Source organism: Salvelinus alpinus, chromosome 16, assembly GCF_045679555.1.
Source record: "Salvelinus alpinus chromosome 16, SLU_Salpinus.1, whole genome shotgun sequence".
NCBI classification, from domain to species: Eukaryota; Metazoa; Chordata; class Actinopteri; order Salmoniformes; family Salmonidae; genus Salvelinus; species Salvelinus alpinus.
This window is the reverse complement of record NC_092101.1, coordinates 56,673,960-56,701,157: the sequence shown is the minus strand read 5'-3', so window position 1 is coordinate 56,701,157 and position 27,198 is coordinate 56,673,960. Positions and strand designations below refer to the sequence as shown.

Sequence of the window (27,198 nt, the reverse complement as noted above, 5' to 3'; positions counted from 1 at the left end):
GCACATCATCATCTTCTGCACATCTACCACTCCAGTGTTTAACTGCTAAATTGTAATTATTTCACATCTATGGCCTATTTATTGCCTTACCTCCCTAATCTTACTACATTTGCACACACAGTATATAGATTTTTTATTTTTTTATTGACTGTATGTTTGTTTATTCCATGTGTAACTCTGTGTTGTTGTTTGTGTCGCACTGCTTTGCTTTATCTTGGCCAGGTCGCAGTTGTAAATGAGAACTTGTTCTCAACTAGCCTACCTGGTTAAATAAAGGTGACAAAAAAGTGGTGGTTAAAATATAGAATTGAAATTGTTATAAATTCAGTTGTTCAATTGTGCACCCATAAATTTACAGGCACCCATGTTCAGTCATATTGTGCCTTATGTCAGAACAGCTGACAACTTGACAAGCTAAATTTGTCGAAAAACAACATTTTATTAATATTTTATTGTGGATATTTCCATGAAGCTCCATAATTGAATCAAAATAGGCTATGCTATATATGATTATTTTCGTGGATCTCATGTTTTCAATGAGTACAGTAGAGCAAGCTCGCGGTCAGGCTGATCTTTGGCTAAATTTGAACCAAAACGGACGTACTAAACACAGCCCAATTTGGAACGACTCTTTTTGGACGAAATTGCGCCCACAACAGACGGACCTGACATTGCCCATAATTCGATGTCGACACATGCCTCAGCGTTCCAGTATCAAACCGAACATCATTAGTTTGTGCATATTTTCATACTACTGTCTTTGGTACAGTACTGTGGTGTATTACGTATTGCAAAGGAAACCGTTTACCGTTTAAGAACCAAACGAAGAAAATGGAATTAAACGGGGAAGGACCTAGACCAAATTGTCATTCAAAACGTTAAGCAATGACGAAACGGAATCGGTGTAATGAATACACCCATGGGGCTGTAGCAAAACGTTTCTTAAGCGGAAGCAAACAGAGCGAAACGGGAAGGATTTACCTGAATTTATATAATAGAAAGTTTCGTTTTGCAACTGTTTGGACTAATGATTACACCACAGGTTGTGATGGCTCATGATCATGCGCACTGACTCAACTACGAAATATGGCGGCTGACGACTGCTAGAGAAAAGTGTTGGGATCTGATCAATTTCGTTAAAAAGCTGCCCTGGTAAGTTATTTCTTCTCATTCCAAACAACATAAACCACCACGGTTTGAAGATTTTAATTAAATTAGTCGTGAATCGAAAAAATGTTGATTAACTAAAAGGTCGCTCGCTAGTAAGCTAACACTTGCAGGCTGGTGCTAGGGACATTAGCTAGCGAGCTAACAACGTATGTTTGTCCAGTACTCTCGGTAGAATTAATAATGTATTTATATATCTAGCTAGCCATCTCACCATCTACATTGGCCTAGCACCAGTTCACACCTGACTGGATAACTAACTTCAGACAACGCCAGTGATGATGTAGCAAGCTAGCTTTAGCTAACTCATTTGTTTTGCTAGCTACTAACGTTAGCTCTCAAGAACCGAAGTGGGGTAACTACACCTGAACCAGGTTATGGCCTTACAGGAGACTTTGATATGGCGATTCTCCTTTAAGCCCAGGAAGCAGCCATTAAAAACTTACTATTCACCAGCATTTCAATGTCAACATACGTTCGTTACTCACCAAATATGGAGTTTCGATTAGCAACTATCGTCATTTACTGCCGTCACGGCCGGTGTGTACTTCCCAAAAAGTATAATACAATTTTAAATAACCGGGAAAATGGCACATCCAATGCATTCCGACGTGTGCATGGTAGAAATGAGGGACCTGTAAACATTTTTAGACATTTTTTGTTAGTACATACCGGCTGTGATGGCAGCAAATGACGACAGTTGCTAATCTAAACTCCGTATTTGGTGAGTAACGAACCTATTTTGACATTACAATGCTGGTGAAAAGTAAGTTGAGTCGCTGCTTCCTGGATTTAAAGGAGAATTGCCAAATGAAATCAAATCAAACTTTATTTGTCACATGCGCCGAATACAATAAGTGTAGACTTTACCGTGAAATGCTAACTTACAAGCCCTTAACCAACAGTGCAGTTCAAGCAGAAGAACATATTTACCAATTTAGAATAAAATAAAAAGTAACACAATAAGAATAACAAGTGGTGTAAAGTACTTAAGTAAAACATTATTTGAAGTACAACTTAAGTAGTTTTTTGGGGTATCTTTACTATTTATATTTTTGACTACTTTTACTTCACTACATTCCTAAAGAAAATAATGTACTTTTTACTCCATACATTTTCCCTGACACCCAAAAGTACTAGTTACATTATGAATGCTTAACCGGACAAGAAGATGGTCCAATTCATGCACTTATCAAGAGAACATCATTCGCATCTATATTGCTTCTGATCTGACAGACTCACTAAACACAAATGCTTATTTTGAAAATGATGTCTGAGTGTTATTTATTGGCTATCAGTAAATAAAAAAAAATAAAAAAATAAATGGTGCTGCCTGGTTTGCTTAATATAAGGAATTTGAAATGATTATACTTTTATTTTTGATACTTAAATACATTTAAAACCAAATACTTCTAGATTTTTACTCAAGTACTATTTTACTGGATGACTTTTACTTGAGTCATTTTCTATTAAGTTATGTTTTTACTTTTACTCAAGTATGGCACTTGAGTACTTTTTCCACCACTGTCAACGCCTCATGTAAAACCAGATTCTGGTTTAGGATATACCCAGTTTACAGCCAGCACCCCCCTTCCCACGGGCAAAACCTGGTTGAAAAAAAACGTCAGTAAGAATGTTTCCATCCAGTTTTCTTGCGAGTCATGCTGTATAAAAAATATACATTTTATAAATGCTGACAGAATTTTTCGTTTGACATGGTGGGATCTTTTTGAGTCTGTAAAATGAAGTATGCGAGAAATGACGGTGGAAACGTCTTTATGTGCAAATATTGATATAAAAAACATCATATGGAAGTAAGCTTGGAGTCACACGATGATATGGTTTGTTGTCAAATCAAATTTTATTGGTCACATACACATGGTTAGCAGATGTTAATGCGAGTGTAGCAAAATGCTTATCCTTCTAGTTCCCGACAGTGCACTAATATCTAACAATTCCCCAACAACTACCTAATACACACAAATCTAAAGGGATGGATTAAGAATATGTACATATAAATATATGGATGAGCAATTACCGACCGATATAAGCAAGATACAATAGATGGTATAAAATACTGTATATACATATGAGATGAGTAATGTAAGATATGTTAACATTATTAAAATGTAATTGTTTAAAGTGACTGATCCATTTATGAAAGTGGCCAGTGATATGAGTCTCTATGTAGGCAGCAGCCTCTCTGAGTTAGTGATGGCTGTTTAGCAGTCTGATGGCCTTGAGATAGAAGCTCTTTTTCAGTGTCTCGGTCCCAGCTTTGATGCACCTGTACTGACCTCACCTTCTGGATGGTAGTGGGGTGAACAGGCCGTGGCTCGGGTGGTTGTTGTCTTTGATGATCTTTTTGGCCTTCCTGTGACAATCCTACCTGCTACCTCATAGAATACCTGCTACTTCAGGAGTACCTGCTACTACAGGGATACCTGTTACCTTATAGGGTACCCACTACTACAGGGATACCTGCTACTACAGGGATACCTGCTACTACAGGAGTACCTGTTACCTTATAGGGTACCCACTACTACAGGGATACCTGTTACCTTATAGGGTACCCACTACTACAGGGATACCTGCTACTACAGGGATACCTGCTACTACAGGAGTACCTGTTACCTTATAGGGTACCCACTACTACAGGGATACCTGCTACTACAGGAGTACCTGCTACCTTATAGGATGTCTTCTACCTTATAGTAAGGCTGGGCGATATGGCCAAAATCTCAAATCCCGATATAGGTCATTTCATATCCCGATAACGATACATATCATAATATAGGTAATTTCATATCCCGATAACGATACATATCCCGATATAGGTCATTTCATATAACGATACACATCACGATATAGTACATTTTCTGTGAATTCAATGAATCAATAGTTGATATAAAATGACCACATGTAAAATTAAAGGTTCTTACTCATATTTGATAAGTTCTCATTTTATTTAGAACCTTTGTGAAAATTTTCAATTAAGCCTGTAACAAAATATAAAATAATGTATAAAATCGAAAGAGGTAAATAGAAAATACTTCAACTATAGTTGCAAACAAAATAAATATAGGTTTAAAATATATACAGTTGAAGTCGGAAGTTAACATACACTTAGGTTGGAGTCATGAAAACATGTTTTTCAACCACTCCACAAATTTCTTGTTAACAAACTATAGTTTTGGCAAGTCGATTAGGACATCTACTTTATGCATGACACAAGTAATTTTTCCAGCAATTGTTTACAGACAGATTATTTCATTTATAATTCACTGTATCACAATTCCATTGGGTCAGAAGTGTACATACACTAAGTTGACTGTGCTTCTAAACAGCTTTGAAAATTCCAGAAAATTATGTCATGGCTTTAGAAGCTTCTGATAGGCTAATTGACATCATTTGAGTCAATTGGATGTGTACCTATGGATGTATTTCAAGGCCTACCTTCAAACTCAGTGCCTCTTTGCTTGACATCATGGGAAAATCTAAAGAAATCATCCAAGACCTCAGAAAAAAATTTGTAGACCTCCACAAGTCTGGTTCATCCTTGGGAGAAATTTCCAAATGCATGAAGGTACCACATTCATCTGTACAAACAATAGTACGCAAGTATAAACACCATGGGAGCACACAGCCGTCATACCGCTCAGGTATGCTCGGCAAGGAAGAAGCCACTGCTCCAAAGCCGCCATAAAAAAGCCAGACTACGGTTTGCAACTGCACATGGGGACAAAGATCATACGTTCTGGAGAAATGTCTTCTGGTCTGATGAAACAAAAATAGAACTGTTTGGCCATAATGACCGTCGTTATGTTTGGAGGAAAAAGGGGGAGGCTGGCAAGCCGAAGAACTCCATCCCAACCGTGAAGCACGGGGGTGGCAGCATCATGTTGTGAGGGGGCTTTGCTGCAGGAGGGACTGGTGCACTTCACAAAATAGATGGCATCATGAGGCAGGAAAGCTATGTGGATATATTGAAGCAACATCTCAAGACATCAGTCAGGAAGTTAAAGCTTGGTCGCAAATGGGTCTTCCAAATGGACAATGACCCCAAGCATACTTCCAAAGTTGTGGCAAAATGGCTTAAGGACAACAAAGTCAAGGTATTGGAGTGGCTATCACAAAGCCCTGACCTCAATCCCATAGAAAACGTGTGGGCAGAACTGAAAAAGCGTGTGCGAGCAAGGAGGCCTACAAACCTGACTCAGTTACACCAGCTCTGTTAGGAGGAATGGGCCAAAATTCACCCAACCTATTGTGGGAAGCTTGTGGAAGGTTACCTGAAAAGTTTGACCAAAGTTAACAATTTAAAGGCAATGCTGTCTTTGCAGATGTAAGTTGTAACAGCAGCTGTTATCTCCTTCCATCTTCGTGATTCTTTGCCATATGGTGTGCCGCGAGCAAAAGCCTCTTGCAACGTCTGAGTTGGGGGTTTGTTTTGAGCACTCGACTGTACTTTTTGGGGATCCATCCGTAGACTCTCCCCGTACTGTTTCACATGATTCTTGTGGTAAGAGGTTAGTGGTGTTTGAGCCTCTTGTCGGGACCGGCCTGCTGCCGGGACCGGCCTGCTGCCGGGACCGGCCTGGTGCCTATTTTGCAGAGGACTTTTTTCTGGTCCGTGTCAGACATTTCATACCCAAACCACGTCCATGCGACCTAAGTAGCCCCGCTTTTAGGTACGAGCTCCGTGTCTCCTTGCTCTGTGTCACATTCACTCTCCTCCATGTTTGTTTGTGTTGCAAATTTCCTTCCACACAATATTGCCGTAAAGAGTGTGATTTGCGACACAACTAAATAAATGATAGGGAATAATATGAAACGATAGAAAAACGTCTATCGTCACACGATATATATCGTCATATCACCCAGCCCTACCTTATAGGATACATTTTACTTCAAAGATACCTCCTATCTTATACGATACCTGCTACTAAATGTATGATACATGCTACCTTTTAGGATACATGATACCTTTTAGGATACATGATACCTTTTAGGATACCTGCTACTACAGAGATACCTGCTACCTTGTAGGATTACTGCTACCTTATAGAATACATGCTACTAAAGATCTACTTGCGACCTTATAGGATACCTGCTACTAAAAAGATACCTGCTACCTTACATTTTGTCACATAAACATATTTAGCAGATGTTATTGCATGTGTAGCGAAACGCTTGTGTTCCTAGCTCCAACAGTGCAGTAGTATCTAAAAAGTCACAACAATACATGCATCTCAAAGTAAAATAATTAAGAAATATATAAATATCAGGATGAGCAATGTCAGTGGCATTGACTATAATACAGTATATACATATGAAATTTGTAAAACAGTATGTAAACATCTTTATTGCATGTGTAGTGATTCCATGTCTATGTACGTAGGGCAGCAGCCTAAGGTGCAGGGCAGGGTACTGGGTGGAGGCCGGCTAGTGACAGTGACTAAGTTCAGGGCAGGGTACTGGGTGGTAGCCGGCTAGTGACAGTGACTAAGTTCAGGGCAGGGTACTGGGTGGTAGCCGGCTAGTGACAGTGACTAAGTTCAGGGCAGGGTACTGGGTGGTAGCCGGCTAGTGACAGTGACTAAGTTCAGGGCAGGGTACTGGGTGGTAGCTGGCTAGTGACAGCGACTAAGTTCAGGGCAGGGTACTGTGTGGAGGCCGGCTAGTGACAGTGACTAAGTTCAGGGCAGGGTACTGGGTGGTAGCCGGCTAGTGACAGCGACTAAGTTCAGGGCAGGGTACTGGGTGGTAGCCGGCTAGTGACAGTGACTAAGTTCAGGGCAGGGTACTGGGTGGAGGCCGGCTAGTGACAGTGACTAAGTTCAGGGCAGGGTACTGGGTGGTAGCCGGCTAGTGACAGTGACTAAGTTCAGGGCAGGGTACTGGGTGGTAGCCGGCTAGTGACAGTGACTAAGTTCAGGGCAGGGTACTGGGTGGTAGCCGGCTAGTGACAGCGACTAAGTTCAGGGCAGGGTACTGGGTGGTAGCCGGCTAGTGACAGCGACTAAGTTCAGGGCAGGGTACTGGGTGGTAGCCGGCTAGTGACAGCGACTAAGTTCAGGGCAGGGTACTGGGTGGTAGCCGGCTAGTGACAGCGACTAAGTTCAGGGCAGGGTACTGGGTGGTAGCCGGCTAGTGACAGCGACTAAGTTCAGGGCAGGGTACTGGGTGGTAGCCGGCTAGTGACAGCGACTAAGTTCAGGGCAGGGTACTGGGTGGTAGCCGGCTAGTGACAGCGACTAAGTTCAGGGCAGGGTACTGGGTGGTAGCCGGCTAGTGACAGCGACTAAGTTCAGGGCAGGGTACTGGGTGGTAGCTGGCTAGTGACAGTGACTAAGTTCAGGGCAGGGTACTGGGTGGTAGCCGGCTAGTGACAGTGACTAAGTTCAGGGCAGGGTACTGGGTGGTAGCCGGCTAGTGACAGTGACTAAGTTCAGGGCAGGGTACTGGGTGGTAGCCGGCTAGTGACAGTGACTAAGTTCAGGGCAGGGTACTGGGTGGTAGCTGGCTAGTGACAGCGACTAAGTTCAGGGCAGGGTACTGGGTGGTAGCCGGCTAGTGACAGCGACTAAGTTCAGGGCAGGGTACTGGGTGGTAGCTGGCTAGTGACAGCGACTAAGTTCAGGGCAGGGTACTGGGTGGTAGCCGGCTAGTGACAGCGACTAAGTTCAGGGCAGGGTACTGGGTGGTAGCCGGCTAGTGACAGCGACTAAGTTCAGGGCAGGGTACTGGGTGGTAGCTGGCTAGTGACAGTGACTAAGTTCAGGGCAGGGTACTGGGTGGAGGCCGGCTAGTGACAGTGACTAAGTTCAGGGCAGGGTACTGGGTGGTAGCTGGCTAGTGACAGTGACTAAGTTCAGGGCAGGGTACTGGGTGGTAGCCGGCTAGTGACAGTGACTAAGTTCAGGGCAGGGTACTGGGTGGTAGCCGGCTAGTGACAGTGACTAAGTTCAGGGCAGGGTACTGGGTGGTAGCCGGCTAGTGACAGTGACTAAGTTCAGGGCAGGGTACTGGGTGGAGGCCGGCTAGTGACAGTGACTAAGTTCAGGGCAGGGTACTGGGTGGAGGCCGGCTAGTGATTGCTATTTAACAGTCTGATGGCCTTGAGATAGAAGCTGTTTTTCGGTCTCTCGGTCCCAGCTTTGATGCACCTGTACTGACCTCGCCTTCTGGATGATAGAGGGGTGAACAGGCCGTGGCTCAGGTGGTTGTTGTCCTTGATGATCTTTATGGCCTTCCTGTGACATTGGTGCTGTAGGTGTACTGGAGGGCAGGCAGTAGTTTGCCCCCAGTGATGCGTTGGGCAGCCCGCACCACCGTCTAGAGAGCCCTGCGGTTGAGTGCGGTGCAGATGCCGTACCAGGTGGTGATACAGCCCGACAGGATGCTCTCAATGGTGCATCTGTAAAAGTTAATGAGGGTCTTAGGGGCCATGCTGAATTTCTCCAGCTTCCTTCACCACACTGTCTGTGTGGTTGTGTACGATGAGGAACTTGAAGCTTTTCACCTTCTCCACTGTGGTCCCATGGATGGTGTGTGCTCCCTCGGCTGTCTCCTGAAATCCACAATCAGCTCTTTCGTTTTGTTGAGGGAGAGGTTATTTTCCTGGCAACACTCTGCCAGGGCCCTCACCACCACTTACTTGCTACCTTATAGGATATCTGCTGCTACAGACAAATTCTACCTTATTGGATACCTGCTGCTACAGAGGATACCTGCTGCTACAGAGGATACCTGCTGCTACAGAGGATACCTGCTGCTACAGAGGATACCTGCTGCTACAGAGGATACCTGCTCCTACAGAGGATACCTGCTGCTACAGAGGATACATCCTTGTTATTTTATAGCCTTCTACCTTATACGATCAATCTTTTCTGTTCCAGGTCAGTACTACAGGGCCATAGTTGCACACTGGGTGGACCACCTGCCTGTCATTCCCATTGCCTTGTAGAATAACCACATTACCCAGGAGCCATCATGGGCAGGACTTCAGTCAGAGGTAAGGAAACATGAGCATGTACACTGCAGCCTATTTATTTGGTATGCCATTGTATTTCTCATTTCAATATTCTATCGGCGGGTACACAAATGGATGGAATTCTGGTGTACCTCATTTTCCAGCAGTCTTACTGGTCCGACATGAGTAGTGTTTATAACGCAAGATGGAGTAGACCCTTCTTTCGTCAGACTACATTTATTTTGGGAGATTGCAAAATATAACCTTTTTATTCAAGACAGGAGTGACATTGTTTTAGGTGATAATAAAACATGTTTAGTTTTTTGGGGTTTCTCTAACTTGCTAGCAAGTTACACAGAGCAGCTAACGTTAGCTAGATAGCTAAAAGCTAGGCTAGGTTGAAGATTGCATCATATGGCCTAATGCTGTGTTCATAACCAAGTGGGAAGGTGATCATTTCCAGTTGTAAAGTAGTTTTACGAGGTGGATGACTTCACTTGCATTAAACTCGTTGAGAAACGCAGATTGGCTAATGGCAAGCAAGCGGAGGTCAGCATGTGGGAGAAGTCGTGGCTCAGGGATGGTAGACGAGTTTCCCACTAGTAATTACCACTTGGAGGGCCGTTCAAGTCGATTTTCCAAGTCATATGTGGTAAATACCATCTTTCCACCTAGTTATGAACACGGGCGTGGTCAGTGTTGATGTGTTTGTGTTTTCAGATCAGAAGGAGAAAGCAGGAAGTCTCCTTCCTCCAGGTCCCACCCCTGCTAAAGGTAACTTTAGACTCCTAGGAGAGATGACCCCTAGCTTTTACTATTTTAAAAGTTTGAACGTGTTGTTCCTAGGATAACATTTGATCTAACTGCAAAGTAACTTCGAATTATTAAATGTAATTTTCAGTGTCTATTTTTTACACCTGTTACATCAATATATACATGTAGGTCTGTCGGGACTACGAACCCTTTCTTGTTTCTGTCTCAGAGTCGTTCAGTTGGGAGGAGTACCTGAAGGAAACATCATCTACCCCGGCTCCACCTAGCTTCTTCAGACAGGTATGTGTCCATCTACCCCGGCTCCACCTAGCTTCTTCAGACAGGTATGTGTCCATCTACCCCGGCTCCACCTAGCTTCTTCAGACAGGTATGTGTCCATCTACCCCGGCTCCACCTAGCTTCTTCAGACAGGTATGTGTCCATCTACCCCGGCTCCACCTAGCTTCTTCAGACAGGTATGTGTCCATCTACCCCGGCTCCACCTAGCTTCTTCAGACAGTATGAGTTAAGTGACAGTACAGTGTCTCTCTGCAGTGAGTTTTCTGTCTCTCCAGTCCAGAGTCCCTCCCTCCAGTGACTTCAAGGTGGGGATGAAGCTGGAAGTCCATGACCCTCGGAACTCCACCTCGGTGTGCATCGCCACGGTGATGGGCATGACGGGTGTGCGTCTGCGTCTTCGTCTGGATGGCAGTGACAACACCAATGACTTCTGGAGGCTGGTCGACTCCTCAGACATCCAGCCTATAGGAACCTGTGAAAAGAATGGGGACATGCTGCAGCCGCCGCTGGGTATGTTAACCATCACCAGAACCATAACTCTACCCTAACCCACTGGGTAGGTTAACCATCACCAGAACCATAACTCTACCCTAACCCACTGGGTAGGTTAACCATCACCAGAACCATAACTCTACCCTAACCCACTGGGTAGGTTAACCATCACCAGAACCATAACTCTACCCTAACCCACTGGGTAGGTTAACCATCACCAGAACCATAACTCTACCCTAACCCACTGGGTAGGTTAACCATCACCAGAACCATAACTCTACCCTAACCCACTGGGTAGGTTAACCATCACCAGAACCATAACTCTACCCTAACCCACTGGGTAGGTTAACCATCACCAGAACCATAACTCTACCCTAACCCACTGGGTATGTTAACCATCACCAGAACCATAACTCTACCCTAACCCACTGGGTATGTTAACCATCACCAGAACCATAACTCTACCCTAACCCACTGGGTATGTTAACCATCACCAGAACCATAACTCTACCCTAACCCACTGGGTATGTTAACCATCACCAGAACCATAACTCTACCCTAACCCACTGGGTATGTTAACCATCACCAGAACCATAACTCTACCCTAACCCACTGGGTAGGTTAACCATCACCAGAACCATAACTCTACCCTAACCCACTGGGTATGTTAACCATCACCAGAACCATAACTCTACCCTAACCCACTGGGTATGTTAACCATCACCAGAACCATAACTCTACCCTAACCCACTGGGTATGTTAACCATCACCAGAACCATAACTCTACCCTAACCCACTGGGTAGGTTAACCATCACCAGAACCATAACTCTACCCTAACCCACTGGGTATGTTAACCATCACCAGAACCATAACTCTACCCTAACCCACTGGGTATGTTAACCATCACCAGAACCATAACTCTACCCTAACCCACTGGGTATGTTAACCATCACCAGAACCATAACTCTACCCTAACCCACTGGGTAGGTTAACCATCACCAGAACCATAACTCTACCCTAACCCACTGGGTATGTTAACCATCACCAGAACCATAACTCTACCCTAACCCACTGGGTAGGTTAACCATCACCAGAACCATAACTCTACCCTAACCCACTGGGTAGGTTAACCATCACCAGAACCATAACTCTACCCTAACCCACTGGGTATGTTAACCATCACCAGAACCATAACTCTACCCTAACCCACTGGGTATGTTAACCATCACCAGAACCATAACTCTACCCTAACCCACTGGGTATGTTAACCATCACCAGAACCATAACTCTACCCTAACCCACTGGGTAGGTTAACCATCACCAGAACCATAACTCTACCCTAACCCACTGGGTAGGTTAACCATAACCCGAACCATAACTCTACCCTAACCCACTGGGTATGTTAACCATCACCCTAACCATAACTCTACCCTAACCCACTGGGTAGGTTAACCATCACCAGAACCATAACTCTACCCTAACCCACTGGGTAGGTTAACCATAACCCTAACCATAACTCTACCCTAACCCACTGGGTAGGTTAACCCTAACCATAACTCTACCCTAACCCACTGGGTAGGTTAACCATAACCCTAACCATAACTCTACCCTAACCCACTGGGTAGGTTAACCATCACCCTAACCATAACTCTACCCTAACCCACTGGGTACGTTAACCATAACCCTAACCATAACTCTACCCTAACCCACTGGGTATGTTAACCATCACCCGAACCATAACTCTACCCTAACCCACTGGGTAGGTTAACCATAACCCTAACCATAACTCTACCCTAACCCACTGGGTAGGATAACCCTAACCATAACTCTACCCTAACCCACTGGTAGGTTAGCCATCACCCTAACCATAACTCTACCCTAACCCACTGGGTAGGTTAACCATAACCCTAACCATAACTCTACCCTAACCCACTGGGTAGGTTAACCATAACCCTAACCATAACTCTACCCTAACCCACTGGGTAGGTTAACCATAACCCTAACCATAACTCTACCCTAACCCACTGGGTAGGTTAACCATAACCCTAACCATAACTCTACCCTAACCCACTGGGTAGGTTAACCATCACCAGAACCATAACTCTACCCTAACCCACTGGGTAGGTTAACCATAACCCTAACCATAACTCTACCCTAACCCACTGGGTACGTTAACCATAACTCTACCCTTCCAGCATTGGGGAACATGGGGGAATTACGGCCCTAACCCACTGGGTAGGTTAACCATCACACTAACCTTCCAGCATTGGGGAACATGGGGGAATTACGGCCCTAACCCACTGGGTACGTTAACCTCTAAAAATGTAAACCGTTGGGGGGTAGGGTACTAAGCTAACATATGGAATTGTTTTAAGATCGTCATACCATGGATTATTTCGCTATTGGATTTGGAATTTTAGGAGGCCTTCAGGTATAACATTTTTATTTATTATTATTTGAGAAAATATTGAGTTTAGCATTTTCTATTATAGCCCGTAGAAACGCACTCAATATCGCCTCGAAAGTTTGGGGTCCTTGTTTTTGAAAGAAAATATTTTTTTGTACATTTTTAAAATAACATGAAATTGATCAGAAATACAGTGTAGACATTGTTAATGTTGTAAATAACTATTGTAGCTGGAAACAGCAGATTTATGGAATATCTACATAGGCGTACAGAGGCCCATTATCAGCAACCATCATTCCTGTGTTCCAATGGCACGTTGTGTTAGATAATCCAAGTTTATCATTTTAAAAGGCTAATTGATCATTAGAAAACCCTTTTGCAATTATGTTAGCACAGCTGAAAACTGTTGTTCTGATCAAAGAAGCAATAAAACTGGCCTTCTTTAGTCTAGTTGAGTATCTGGAGCATCAGCATTTGTGGGTTCGATTACAGGCTCAAAATGCCAAGAAACAAAGTACTTTCTTCTGAAACTCATCAGTCTATTCTTGTTCTGAGAAATGAAGGCCATTCCATGCGAGAAATTACCAAGAAGCTGAAGATCTGGTACAACGCTGTGTACTACTCCCTTCACAGAACAGCGCAAACTGTCTCTAACCAGAATAGAAAGAGTAGTGGGTGGCCCGGGTGCACAACTGAGCAAGAGGACAAGTACATTAGAGTGTCTAGTTTGAGAAACAGATGCCTCACAAGTCCTCAGCTGGCAGCTTCATTAAATAGTACCCGCAAAACACCAGTCTCAACGTCAACAGTGAAGAGGTGACTCCAGGATGCTGGCCTTCTAGGCAGAGTTCCTCTGTCCAGTGTCTGTGTTCTTTTGCCCATCTTAATCTTTTCTTTTAATTGGCCAGTCTGAGATATAGCCTTTTCTTTGCCAAATAGGAGTGGTGATATCATCGTCCACTATTATCCTCAATCATTTTCCATCCAAGTTGTCGGACCCCGTGACTTGTCATTGTTGATAGACAACAACAAAAAATGCACTTTTTCCACACTCACTTCACGGAATTCAAAATTATAATTCTTGTCTTTCATAATTTGGTCAGGTATACTTGGATGTGTAGTGTCAGTGTTTGTTTCTGTTATGTCATGCCTAAGTTTGCTGATCTTGCCAATGATAAAATCATTAAAGTAGTTGGTAATATCAGTTGGTTTCGTGATGAATGAGCCATCTGATTCAATGAATGATGGAGCGAAGTTTGCCTTTTTTCCCAAAATTTCATTTAAGGTGTTCCAAAGCTTTTTACTCTCATTCTTTGTTTCATAGTGTAAATTCTTATTTTTTAAATTCAGTTTAGTCACATGATTTCTCAATTTGCAATACATTTTCCAGACTTATTTGCCATTCCTTTTGCCTCATCCCTCTCAACCACACAATTGTTAAATTCCTCATCAATCCACTGGGATTTAACTGTTTTTAGTCGTTTTATTAATGGGTGCATGCTTACTAGTAACTGGAATAAGCAATTTCATAAATGTGTCAAGTGCAACGTCTGTTTGCTCCTCATTACACACCACGGACCAACAAATATTCTTTACATAAACAAAATAAGAATCACTGCAAAAATAGTTGTATGTCCTCTTATACACTATATTAGGCCCAGCCTTTGGAACTGTGGTTTTCCTAGATATGGCTGCTATATTGTGATCACTACATCCTATGGATCTGGATACTGCTTTCAAACACATTTCTGCAGCATCAGTAAAGATGTGATCAATACATGTTGATGATTTCATTCCTGTGCTGTTTGTAACTACCCTGGTAGGTTGACTGATGCCCTGAACCAGGTTGCAGGCACTGGATACAGTTTGAAGCTTTTTTTAGGTAGCAGACACTGATAGGTAGCAGACACTGATAGGTAGCAGGCACTGATAGGTAGCAGGCACTGATAGGTTGCAGGCACTGATAGGTAGCAGGCACTGATAGGTAGCAGGCACTGATAGGTAGCAGACACTGATAGGTAGCAGGCACTGATAGGTAGCAGGCACTGATAGGTTGCAGGCACTGATAGGTAGCAGGCACTGATAGGTAGCAGGCACTGATAGGTAGCAGACACTGATAGGTAGCAGACACTGATAGGTAGCAGGCACTGATAGGTAGCAGGCACTGATAGGTTGCAGGCACTGATAGGTAGCAGGCACTGATAGGTTGCAGGCACTGATAGGTAGCAGGCACTGATAGGTTGCAGGCACTGATAGGTTGCAGGCACTGGTTACAGTTTGAAGCTTTTTTCTTGAGTGGGCAGCTTGATGAAAGCCAGTCAATATTTAAATGATAAATGTTGATATCACATACATTTTCAAGCACCCTAGTAGGTTGACTGATAGGTAGCAGGCGCTGATAGGTAGCAGGCGCTGATAGGTTGCAGGCGCTGATAGGTTGCAGGCGCTGATAGGTTGCAGGCGCTGATAGGTAGCAGGCGCTGATAGGTTGCAGGCGCTGATAGGTTGCAGGCGCTGATAGGTAGCAGGCGCTGATAGGTAGCAGGCGCTGATAGGTTGCAGGCGCTGATAGGTTGCAGGCGCTGATAGGTTGCAGGCGCTGATAGGTAGCAGGCGCTGATAGGTTGCAGGCGCTGATAGGTAGCAGGCGCTGATAGGTTGCAGGCGCTGATAGGTTGCAGGCGCTGATAGGTAGCAGGCGCTGATAGGTTGCAGGCGCTGATAGGTAGCAGGCGCTGATAGGTTGCAGGCGCTGATAGGTTGCAGGCGCTGATAGGTAGCAGGCGCTGATAGGTAGCAGGCGCTGATAGGTAGCAGGCGCTGATAGGTAGCAGGCGCTGATAGGTAGCAGGCGCTGATAGGTTGCAGGCGCTGATAGGTAGCAGGCGCTGATAGGTAGCAGGCGCTGATAGGTAGCAGGCACTGGATACAGTTTGAATTTTTTTCCTGAGTGGGCAGCTTGATGAAAGCCAGTCAATATTTAAATCACCCATGCATTTCACACATATTATCCAGATACTGACTGTTAGCACTTGGTGGTCTATAGCAGCTTCCCACCAGAATGGGCTTTAGGTGAGGCAGATGAACCTGTAGCCATATTACTTCAACAGTATTTAACATGAGATCCTCTCTAAGCTTTACAGGAATGGGGTTCTGAATATTGAACGCAACACCGCCTCTGTTGGCATTTCTGTATTTTCTGTAGATGTTATAACCATGTATTGCTACCACTGTATCATCAAAGGTATTATCTAAGTGAGTTTCAGAGATAGTCAGAATATGAATGTCATCTGTTACAAGCAAGTTATTGACTTCATGGACCTTGTTTCTTAGGCTACATATGTTAATATGGGCTATTTTTAGCACTTTTCTGGGTTGCTTGATTGTTTTTAATGCTTTACTGGGAAGCTTATCAGAGGTAGACTTACTCATGTTATTTACATTGAAGCTGATAGTGCAGGGTGAGCTGCATAAGGTGGTCTTCCTACTATTGAACACCGCCTCAGTGTTAACAGTGTAACTCTGGTTTATAGGCTCATGATTACTGCTTACAATAGCTGTAGGATTAACAGATGTATTATGGGTACATAAATTACTTACATTGTGTTTGCCAATGCCCCGAAGATCATGTACAGATGCGGCCAGAAGTTTTGAATGACACAAATATTAATATCCACAAAGTTTGCTGCTTCAGTGTCTTTAGATATTTTCGTCAGATGTTACTATTGAATACTGAAGTATAATTACAAGCATTTCATAAGTGTCAAAGTCTTTTATTGACAATTACATGAAGTTGATGCAAAGAGACAATATTTGCAGTGTTGACCCTTCTTTTTCAAGACCTCTGCAATCCGCCCTGGCATGCTGTCAATTAACTTCTGGGCCACATCCTGGCTGATGGCAGCCCATTCTTGCGTAATCAATGCTTGGAGTTTGTCAGAATTTGTGAGGTTTTGTTTGTCCACCCGCCTCTTGAGGATTGACCACAAGTTCTCAATTGGATTAATTTCTGGGGAGTTTCCTGGCCAAAATATCGATGTTTTGTTCCCCGAGCCACTTAGTTATCACTTTTGCCTTATGGCAAGGTGCTCCATCATGCTGGAAAAGGCATTGTTCATCACCAAACTGTTCCTGGATGGTTGGGAGAAGTTGCCCTCGAAGGATGTGTTGGTAGCATTCTTTATTCATGGCTGTGTTCTTAGGCAAAATTGTGAGTGAGCTCACTCCCTTGGCTGAGAAGCAACACCACACATGAATGGTCTCAGGATGCTTTACTGTTGGCATGACACAGGACTGATGGTAGCGCTCACCTTGTCTTCTCCGGACAAGCTTTTTTCCCGGATGCCCCAAACAATCGGAAAGGGGATTAATCAGAGAAAATGACTTTACCCCAATCCTCAGCAGTCCAATCCCTGTACCTTTTTGCAGAATATCAGTCTGTCCCTGATGTTTTTCCTGGAGAGAAGTGGCTTCTTTGCTGCCCTTCTTGACACCAGGCCATCCTCCAAAAGTCTTCGCCTCACTGTGCGTGCAGATACACTCACACCTGCCTGCTGCCATTCCTGAGCAAGCTCTGTACTGGTGGTGCCCCGATCCCGCAGCTGAATCAACTTTAGGAGACGGTCCTGGCGCTTGCTGGACTTTCTTGAGCACCCCGAAGCCTTCTTCACAACATTTGAACCGCTCTCCTTGAAGTTCTTGATGATCCGATAAATAGTTGATTTAGGTGCAATCTTACTGGCAGCAATAGCCTTGCCTGTGAAGCCCTTTTTGTGCAAAGCAATGATGACGGCACGTGTTTCCTTACAGGTAACCATGGTTGACAGAGGAAGAACAATGATTCCAAGCACCATCCTCCTTTTGAAAATTCCAGTCTGTTATTCGAACTCAATCAGCATGACAGAGTGATCTCCAGCCTTGTCCTTGTCAACACTCACACCTGTGTTAACGAGAGAATCACTGACATGATGTCAGCTGGTCCTTTTGTGGCAGGGCTGGAATGCAGTGGAAATGTTTTTGGGGGATTCAGTTCATTTGCATGGCAAAGAGAGACTTTGCAATTCATCTGATCACTCTTCATAACATTCTGGAGTATGTGCAAATTGCCATCATACAAACTGAGGCAGCAGACTTTGTGAAAATTAATATTTGTGTCATTCTCAACTTTTGGCCACGACTGTACATTTGATGCAGCATTATGACAACTCATTGTCACAATGAGCTGGTCTTGGATCATTTACCAGTCATTGTTTCAATGCAGCCTTGAAATGCGTGGGCAGAGTCCAGGAACCAAGATGATTTGGATGGACTCCATCATTCCTGTAGAGCATCTTCTGTTTCCAGAAGGTGTCAAAGTTATCAATAAAAGTGACTCCAGCAGAGCTACAGTAGTCTTTTAGTCAGATGTGTAATGCCAGCAGTCTGCTGAATCTTTCACACCTGCGGCCCAATGATGGTATTGGACCTGAAATTATTGGCCCTTTTTTGGAGTCTTTTAATGCTGAAATCACTTCTTTAAAATTAATTTTCAAATGTTCCAAGCTAGCCCTCCTGATGTCGTTTGACCCCACATGGACAGTGTTAGCTCCCGGCATCTGTGGTAGAACAGTCGGAAGCAGCCTTGTTGTGCCTGTACTCGTGCTCCTGGGTAGCACAGGGTTTTTGCCTTGAATGGGCCGGTCTCTCAGACAGCCTCACGTTCTGGTGAGGGTGGGAGCTCAGAGGATCTGAACCCGAGGTAGAAGCCACCGGAGAGGGAGACCGAACCGAGGACGAAGACGCAGGTACCTCCGGATCCGATGTTGATTGGGAAGCCACCACGGACGAAGGTGCCGGAACCTCTGGATCCAGAGCGGCAAAGCTGTTTCTGGTCTGTGTCAGTTCCGGGCTCAACATCTCCATGGAGACCCCTGTTTCCAGAGGACGCCTTCTTCGACTTTCACGGCGAGTGATGTACCTCCATGGCTGGTTGGTTGGGTCGAGATCAGCTCCGTTCTCCAGGGAAGGGGGAGACCCCTTCGGGGATGGAACCCTGCCTAGCGCCGGCTAGTCAGCTGTGGAGAGCGGCGTTCGGCTACTGGGGTGGAATAAAAAAAAAAAATTGGTGGGCGTGGGTTCCCCAGTAGCTTATGTATGTTTGCTACTTGCTTGCTAAGAGTAGCTACTTCGCTCCTGTAGTCCTCTGCAGCAAGCAGTTGCTACATTGAAAGTCAACGCGGTCCACATTGTCCCGGAACAAAGCAAAGTAAACGCAGTCCACATTGTCCCGGAACAAAGCAAAGTAAACGCAGTCCACATTGTCCCGGAACAAAGCAAAGTCAACACAGTCCACATTGTCCCGGAACAAAGCAAAGTAAACGCAGTCCACATTGTCCCGGAACAAAGCAAAGTAAACGCAGCTCCTGCAACGGCGGAAACGTTCAATAGCGGCCTCCATCTGAGCCCGCCGAGCCAGTTAGGCTAGCTGGGCTTTCGCATTTCTCCCCCTATATGGAATCTGGCAGGATCCCGGGAAAGATAGCAACGCTCACAGCAATTTAGCCGCAGGATTCAAAATAAAAGTATATAAAACACTGTCAGCTTTTAAACTGAGGTCTTTTAGTTCAGGTTTCAGCGTTCACTTCGACAGGTTTCAGTTTCAGAGTTCGACAGCGTTCAACAACAACAAACATATGTAGCGAGGCTATATACAGGGGGTACTGGTACAGAGTCAGTGTGCGGGGGCACAGGTTAGTCAAGGTAATATGTACATATGGGTAGAGTTGGTGACGAGATAATATAGATAATAAACAGAGCAGCAGCAGCGTAAAAGTGGGGGTGGGGGACACACAATGCAAATAGTCTGGGTCGCCATTTGATTAGCTGTTCAGTAGTCTTATGTCTTGGGGGGTAGAAGCTGTTAATAAGAAGCCTTTTGGACCTAGACTTGGCGCTCCGGAACCGCTTGCCGTGCAGTAGCAGAGAGAACCGTCTATGACTAGGTTGGCTGGAGTCTTCGACAATTTTAAGGGCCTTCCCCTGACACCGCCTGGTATAGAGGTCCTGGGTGGCAGGAAGCTTGGCACCAGTGATGTACTGGGCAGTACGCACTACTCTCTTGCGGTCGGAGGCCGAGCAGTTGCCATACCAGGCAGTGCCCTCTGGTGCAGCTGTAGAACATTTTGAGGATCTGAGGACCCATGCCAAATTTTTTCAATCTCCTGAGGGGGAATAGGCTTTGTTGTGCCCTCTTCAGAACTGTCTTCGTGTGTTTGGACCATGATAGTTTGTTTATGTGGAGAGCATAGCAGGATGTCTTATAAGCGTCCGGGTTAGAGTCCCGCTCCTTGAAAGTGGCAGCTCAGTGCTTCTGGTTGGGTTATGTATGTACAGTCAGTGTGGGGACGATGTCATCGTACTCCTCAATGCCCCGGAAGAATCCCGGAACATATTCCAGTCTGTGCTAGCAAAACAGTCCTGTAGCTTAGCATCTGCGTCATCTGACCAGTTCTTTATTCATTGAGTCACTGGTGCTTCCTGCTTTAGTTTTGGCTTGTAAGCAGGAATCAGGAGGATAGAATTATGGTCAGATTTTCCAAATGGAGGGTGAGGGAGAGCTTTGTACGCGTCTGAGTGTGGAGTAAAGGTGGTCTAGTTATTTTTTTCCCCTCTGGTTGCACAGTTAACATGCTGGTAGAAAAGTCCTTTTGGACTTTTGGCAAACTCCAAGCGTGCGGTCATGTGCCTTTTACTCAGGAGTGGCTTCTGTCTGGCCACTACCATAAAGGCCTGATTGGTACAGTGCTGCAGAGATGTTTGTCCTAGGAATAATCTTGGTGGTTCCAATCTTCTTCCATTTAAGAATGAAGGAGGCCGTTCTTGGGAACCTTCAATGCTGAAATCATTTGTTGGTAACCTTCCCCAGATCGGTGCCTCAACACAATCTTTTCTCAGACAATTCCTTTGACCTCATGGCTTGGTTATTGCTCTGACATGGACTGTCAACTGTGGGACCTTATATAGACAGGTGTGTGTGCATTTCCAAATCATGTCCAATCAATTTTAGAATAAGGCTATAATGAAGAATGAAAAAAGTAAAGGAGTCTGAATACTTTTCGATTTCACTGTATACGTGTAGTCGAGGATATTTTAGCTTAAAGTCGAAGTGTGAAGACCCTCTTAGCTTGTTAATGTAGGCTATTTGCTATTGACTCCTGCAAATGCAACTCCAAAAGCCTGTGGAGTTTGTGAAATATGAACCTGAGACACATGTTTTAGAAAATATAGATTGCTATTATTTGCTATACGCATCATGATGAAGATGGTCCCAATTTAACACCCTATGCCTGCCCCTATTAGAAGTTACATTTAGGCACAGGCGTAGCTCAGAGAAGGGCTTATGACCAAAAAGTGTGGGTTCACAGCTCCAATCCAGATGTGTTGGTCATTACTGAGACGTGGTTAAGGAAGATTGTTTTGAATACTGATGTTAACCTTTCTGGTTCTAACCTTTTTCGGCAAGACAGATCTTCCAAAGGTGGGGAGTGGCAATCTTTACCAAGGATCACCTTCAGTGATCAGTTGTCTCCACCAAGTCTGTCCCCAAACAATTTGATTTGCTGGTTTTAAGCATTCAACTTTCAAATAGCTCTTCATTGACTGTTGCTGGGTGCTATCGTCCTCTATCAGCACCGGCCTGTACCCTGCCTGCCCTAAGCTCTGTACTGGCCCCTTACACTAAGTCTGAATTTGTCCTGCTAGGTGACCTAAACTGGGACATGCTTAAATCGCCTGACCAAGTCCTAAAGCAATGGGACTCCCTAAATCTTTCTCAGATTATCACCAATCCCACAAGGTATGACTCCAAACACCCAGAACATGCTACTCTCCTCGATGTTATCCTCACAAATAATCCTGATGGGTATCAGTCTGGTGTTTTCTGTAATGACCTTAGTGATCACTGTTTTACAGCCTGTCTTACAGTCTTATACTGCTCAGTGAAACGACCTGTCCTGATTGGTCATAGACGCTTGCTAAAAAACTTTAATGAGCAAGCCTTCCTTCATGATCTCGCCTCTCTAAAATGGTATAGAATCAGCTTGATCCCTTCTGTCAAAGACGCTTGGACCTTTAAAAAAATATATTTTCAGTGATTTTGTTAACAAACACGCCCCCATAAAGAAAATAAGAATAAAAAAACAGGTTCCTGGTTCGACCGTGATCTTGCAGAGTTACTCCACCTCAAGAATTGCATTTGGCGAAAGGCTCGGCACACACACTCAGGCTGACTGGCTCTCGTTCAGGCAAATGAGAAATAAGTGCACTCAGGCTATCCGGAAGGCCAAAGTTAGTTAGTCAGGTGGTTAAGACCCTTTCATCTTTAAGGTTGCTGCCCGTATCATCGCAAAGCCTTTCTCCTACCTGTTTAACCTCTCTCCTTTCTGGGGAGGTTCCCATTGCTTGGAAGGCAGCCACAGTTCATCCTTTATTTAAAGGGGGAGATCAAGCTGATCCTAACTGTTATAGGCCTATTTCGCTTTTGCCCTGTTTATCAAAAGTGTTGGAAAAACTTGTCAATAATCAACTGACTGGCTTTCTTGATGTCTATAGTACTCTCTCTGGTATGCAATCTGGTTTCCGCTCAGGTTATGGATGTTATGGACGTCACCATCACCCTTGATTCTAAGCAATATTGTGCTGCAAATTTTATTGACTTGGCCAAAGCTTTTGATACGGTAGACCATTCCATTCTCGTGGGCCGGCTAAGGGTTATTGGTGTCTCTGAGGGGTCTTTGGCCTGGTTTGCTAACTACCTCTCTGAGAGTGCAGTGTATAAAGTCAGATAATCTGCTGTCTCAGCCACTGCCTGTCACCAAGGGAGTACCCCAAGGCTCAATCCTAGGCCCCACACTCTTCTCAATGTACATCAACAACATAGCTCAGGCAGTAGGAAGCTCTCTCATCCATTTATATGCAGATGATACAGTCTTATACTCAGCTGGCCCCTCCCTGGAATTTATGTTAAATGCTCTACAACAAAGCTTCCTTAGTGTCCAACAAGCTTTCTCTGCCCTTAACCTTGTTCTGAACACCTCCAAAACAAAGGTCATGTGGTTTGGTAAGAAGAATGCCCCTCTCCCCACCGGTGTGATTACTACCTCTAAGGGTTTAGAGCTTGAGGTAGTCACCTCATACAAGTACTTGGGAGTATGGCTAGACGGTACACTGTCGATCTCGGCACATATCAAAGCTGCAGGCTAAAGTTAAATCGAGACCTGGTTTCCTCTATCGTAATCGCTCCTCTTTCACCCCAGCTGCCAAACTAACCCTGATTCAGATGACCATCCTACCCATGCTAGATTAGAGACATCATTTATAGATCGGCAGGTAAGGGTGCTCTCAAGCGGCTGGATGCTCTTTACCAATTGGCCATGAGATTTGCCACCAATGCTCCTTATAGGATACATCACTGCACTCTACACTCCTCTGTAAACTTGTCATCTCTGTATACCTGTCGCAAGACCCACTGGTTGATGCTTATTTATAAAACCGTCTTAGGCCTCACTCCCCCCTATCTGAGATATCTACTGCAGCCCTCATCCTCCACATACAACACCTGTTCTGCCAGTCACATTCTGTTAAAGGTCCCCAAAGCACACACATCCCTGGGTCGCTCCTCTTTTCAGTTCGCTGCAGCTAGCGATTGGAACGAGCTGCAACAAATACTCAAACTGGACAGTTTTATCTCAATCTCTTCATTCAAAGACTCAATCATGGACGCTTACTGACAGTTGTGGCTGAATTGCATAATGTATTGTTGTCTCTACCTTCTTACCATTTGTGCTGTTGTCTGTTGTCCAATAATGTTTGTACCATGTTTTGTGCTGCTACCATGTTGTTATGTTGTGTTGCTACCATGCTGTGTTGTCATGTGTTGCTGCCTTGTTATGTTGTCTTAGGTCTCTCTTTATGCAGTGTTGTGTCTCTCCTGTTGTGGTGTGTGTTTTGTTTTGTATTTATTTTGTATTGATTTATCTTTTGAATCCCAGGCCCCCGTCCCCGTAGGAAGCCTTTTGCCTTTTGGTAGGCCGTCATTGTAAATAAGAATTTGTTCTTAACTGACTTGCCTGGTTAAATAAAATAAAAAATATAGGCTACTATCGTGGCCAAAAGTTTTGAGAATGACATATTAATTTTCACAAAGTCTGCTGCCTTAGTTTGCATATACTCCAGAATGTTAGGAAGAGTGATCAGATGAATTACAATTAATTGCAAAGTCCCTCTTTGCCATGCAAATGACCTGAATCCCCAAAAAACATTTCAACTGCATTTCAGCCCTGCCACAAAAGGACCAGCTGACATCATGTCAGTGATTCTCTGGTTAACACAGGTGTGAGTGTTGACGAGGACAAGGCTGGAGATCACTCTGTCATGCTGATTGAGTTTGAATAACAGACTGGAAGCTTCAAAAGGACGGTGGTGCTTGGAATCATTGTTCTTCCTCTGTCAACCATGGTTACCTGCAAGGAAACACGTGCCGTCATCATTGCTTTGCACAAAAAGGGCTTCACAGGCAAGGATATTGCTGCCAGTAAGATTGCACCTAAATCAACCATTTATCGGATCATCAAGAACTTCAAGGAGAGCTGTTCAATTGTTGTGAAGAAGGCTTCAGGGCGCCCAAGAAACTCCAGCAAGCGCCAGGACCGTCTCCTAAAGTTGATTCAGCTGCGGGATCGGGGCACCACCAGTACAGAGCTTGCTCAGGAATGGCAGCAGGCAGGTGTCCTAGACACCGTGCTTCTACACCTGCATTGCTTGCTGTTTGAGGTTTTAGGCTGGGTTTCTGTACAGCACTTTGAGATATCAGCTGATGTGAGAAGGGCTATATAAATACATTTGATTTTGATATTTTTGGGTCCATGGCCAGGAAACTCCCCAGACCTTAATCCCATTGAGAACTTGTGGTCAATCCTCAAGAGGCGGGTGGACAAACAAAAACCAACAAATTCTGACAAACTCCAAGCATTAATGTTGCAAGAATGGGCTGCCATCAGCCAGGATGTGGCCCAGAAGTTAATTGACAGCATGCCAGAGCAGATTGCAGAGGTCTTGAAAAAGAAGGGTCAACACTGCAAATATTGACTCTTTGCATCACACTTATAAAATGCTTGTAATTATACTTCAGTATTCCATAGTAACATCTGACAAAAATATCTAAAGACACTGAGGCAGCAGACTTTGTGAAAATTAATATTTGTGTCATTCTCAAAACTTTTGGCCACGACTATATGCATGGTCCAATATGTTAAGATAATTTAAACATCATTTTTACTAATATGTTATTTGGCTCATTTCTGGAGGTGGAAATTCTGTTATAACAGCTTTTTTATGTATGATAGTCATACATTTTTTTTTTTACATGAAAGGGGAGGTTAACTTGGCCTCAGACAATCGATTTGAGATCCACTTAAGGTCTCAGCCATGTGATTTGTTTGTTGTAGCTTTAAGCCTTTTCCAGTTGATACACTAGCCAGATAACCTTTGTCCTTATAAGGGCTGTGATGCTGGGGGGGAGCCGTTCTAAACATTCTGTGTGTGTTCTGCAGGCTTCAGAATGAACGCGTCTTCCTGGCCCATGTTTCTGCTGAGAACCCTGAATGGAGCAGAGATGGCCCCCGCTACCGCTTTTAAAAAGGTACGCAAACCTTAATCTATACACTGAGTATACGAAACATTAGGAACACCTGCTCTTTCCATGACCAGGAGAATCCAGGTGAAAGCTATGATCCCTTATTGATGTCACTTATTATTAAAAAACCTTGTGACAAACACTTCACATGTTGCGTTTATATTTTTGTTCAGTGGAGATTAAAAAGGTACCCAACCTTTTTATAGATTAAAAAGCTACACAGACCTGAAAATATATAGTACAAGTCAAAAGGATGGACACGCCTACTCATTCCAGGGGTTTTCTATATTTGTACTGTTTTCTACATTGTAGAATAATAGTGAAGACATCAAAACTATGGAATCATGTAGGGGGGTGCTGAGGAGTATTTCTGTGTGAAATAAAGCCCTTTTGTGGGGAAAAGGTATCCTGATTGGCTGGGGTCTCGCTCCTCAGTGGGTATGTCTATGCCCTCCCATGCTCACCCAAGGCTGCATCCCTGCCCAGTCACGTGAAACCCATAGATTCTGACATAATTCATTTATTTCTATTGACTGATTTCTTTGTGACCCGATTTCAGGAAACTAGGCGTATGTCACAAGTCACAACTTCACAGGAGAGCCATTTGAACGTAAAAAATATATTTTTTATCAAAATGCGTTTTTTGGTTATAAATGTCTTCTCAAACATGTGAACTTTCATGTGCCTTAAGAATAAACATGAATACCATCTGTAAATACGAATAACATTGTTAAATTACGAGCCTTGTTGTTTAAGCCACAGAAAAAGACGAGACCCTTCCCACTAGCCATGATTGGTTGAGATAATGAGTGGGCAGGACGTGCCGAGAGAGAGGGTTCGGATTGGTCTGCCATGTAGAAGGCTTCTGTCTATTGGAGCTGGTCAGTCTGTTGGTAATCCTGTTGAACGCTGCTTTTTTTCAAATGTATTGTGTAGTGGAGCTGCATAAGTGTTGCTCTCTACTTTCTGGAGGATCAAGTTTTAAAATCAGTGGAATTAGAGTATGATAGCTAAAGAGATGGAGAAACACCTGTCTCCAGATTACATCTTCAAACTAAGGGCAACTGTGGCATGGCATTCCTGACAGGGAGATGTGTCCATGATGCATGTTGTGTGTCATTGTGTTTCTCTCTCTCTGTGTGTCATTGTGTCTCTCTGTGTGTCATTGTGTTTCTTTCTCTCTGTGTAGGAGCCTCCACCGCTGTCCCAGAATAACTTTAAGCCAGGGATGAAGCTGGAAGCAGTAGATAAGAAGAACCCCTACCTCATCTGCCCTGCTACCATCGGAGAGGTGAAGGGGGACGAAGTGTTTGTGATGTTTGACGGGTGGAGGGGGGCGTTTGACTACTGGTGTCAACACCACTCCAGAGATCTCTTCCCTGTTGGATGGTGCTCTGTTACCGAACACAGCCTGCAGAGGCCTGGCAACAGTG

The 27,198-nt window shown here is 44.3% G+C and overlaps 1 protein-coding gene across 1 annotated transcript; it reads left to right on the top strand.

Moving 5' to 3' along the window:
• Nucleotides 1-606: 606 nt before the first annotated feature.
• LOC139541713 (sex comb on midleg-like protein 2) lies at nt 607-27,198 on the top strand (the record flags this gene model as incomplete). Its single annotated transcript, XM_071346666.1, is given in 7 exon segments — nt 607-1,152; nt 9,069-9,184; nt 9,863-9,916; nt 10,125-10,195; nt 10,471-10,705; nt 25,683-25,771; nt 26,955-27,198. Coding segments are annotated over 6 exon segments (715 nt in total), but the record flags the coding sequence as incomplete, so codon positions are not given.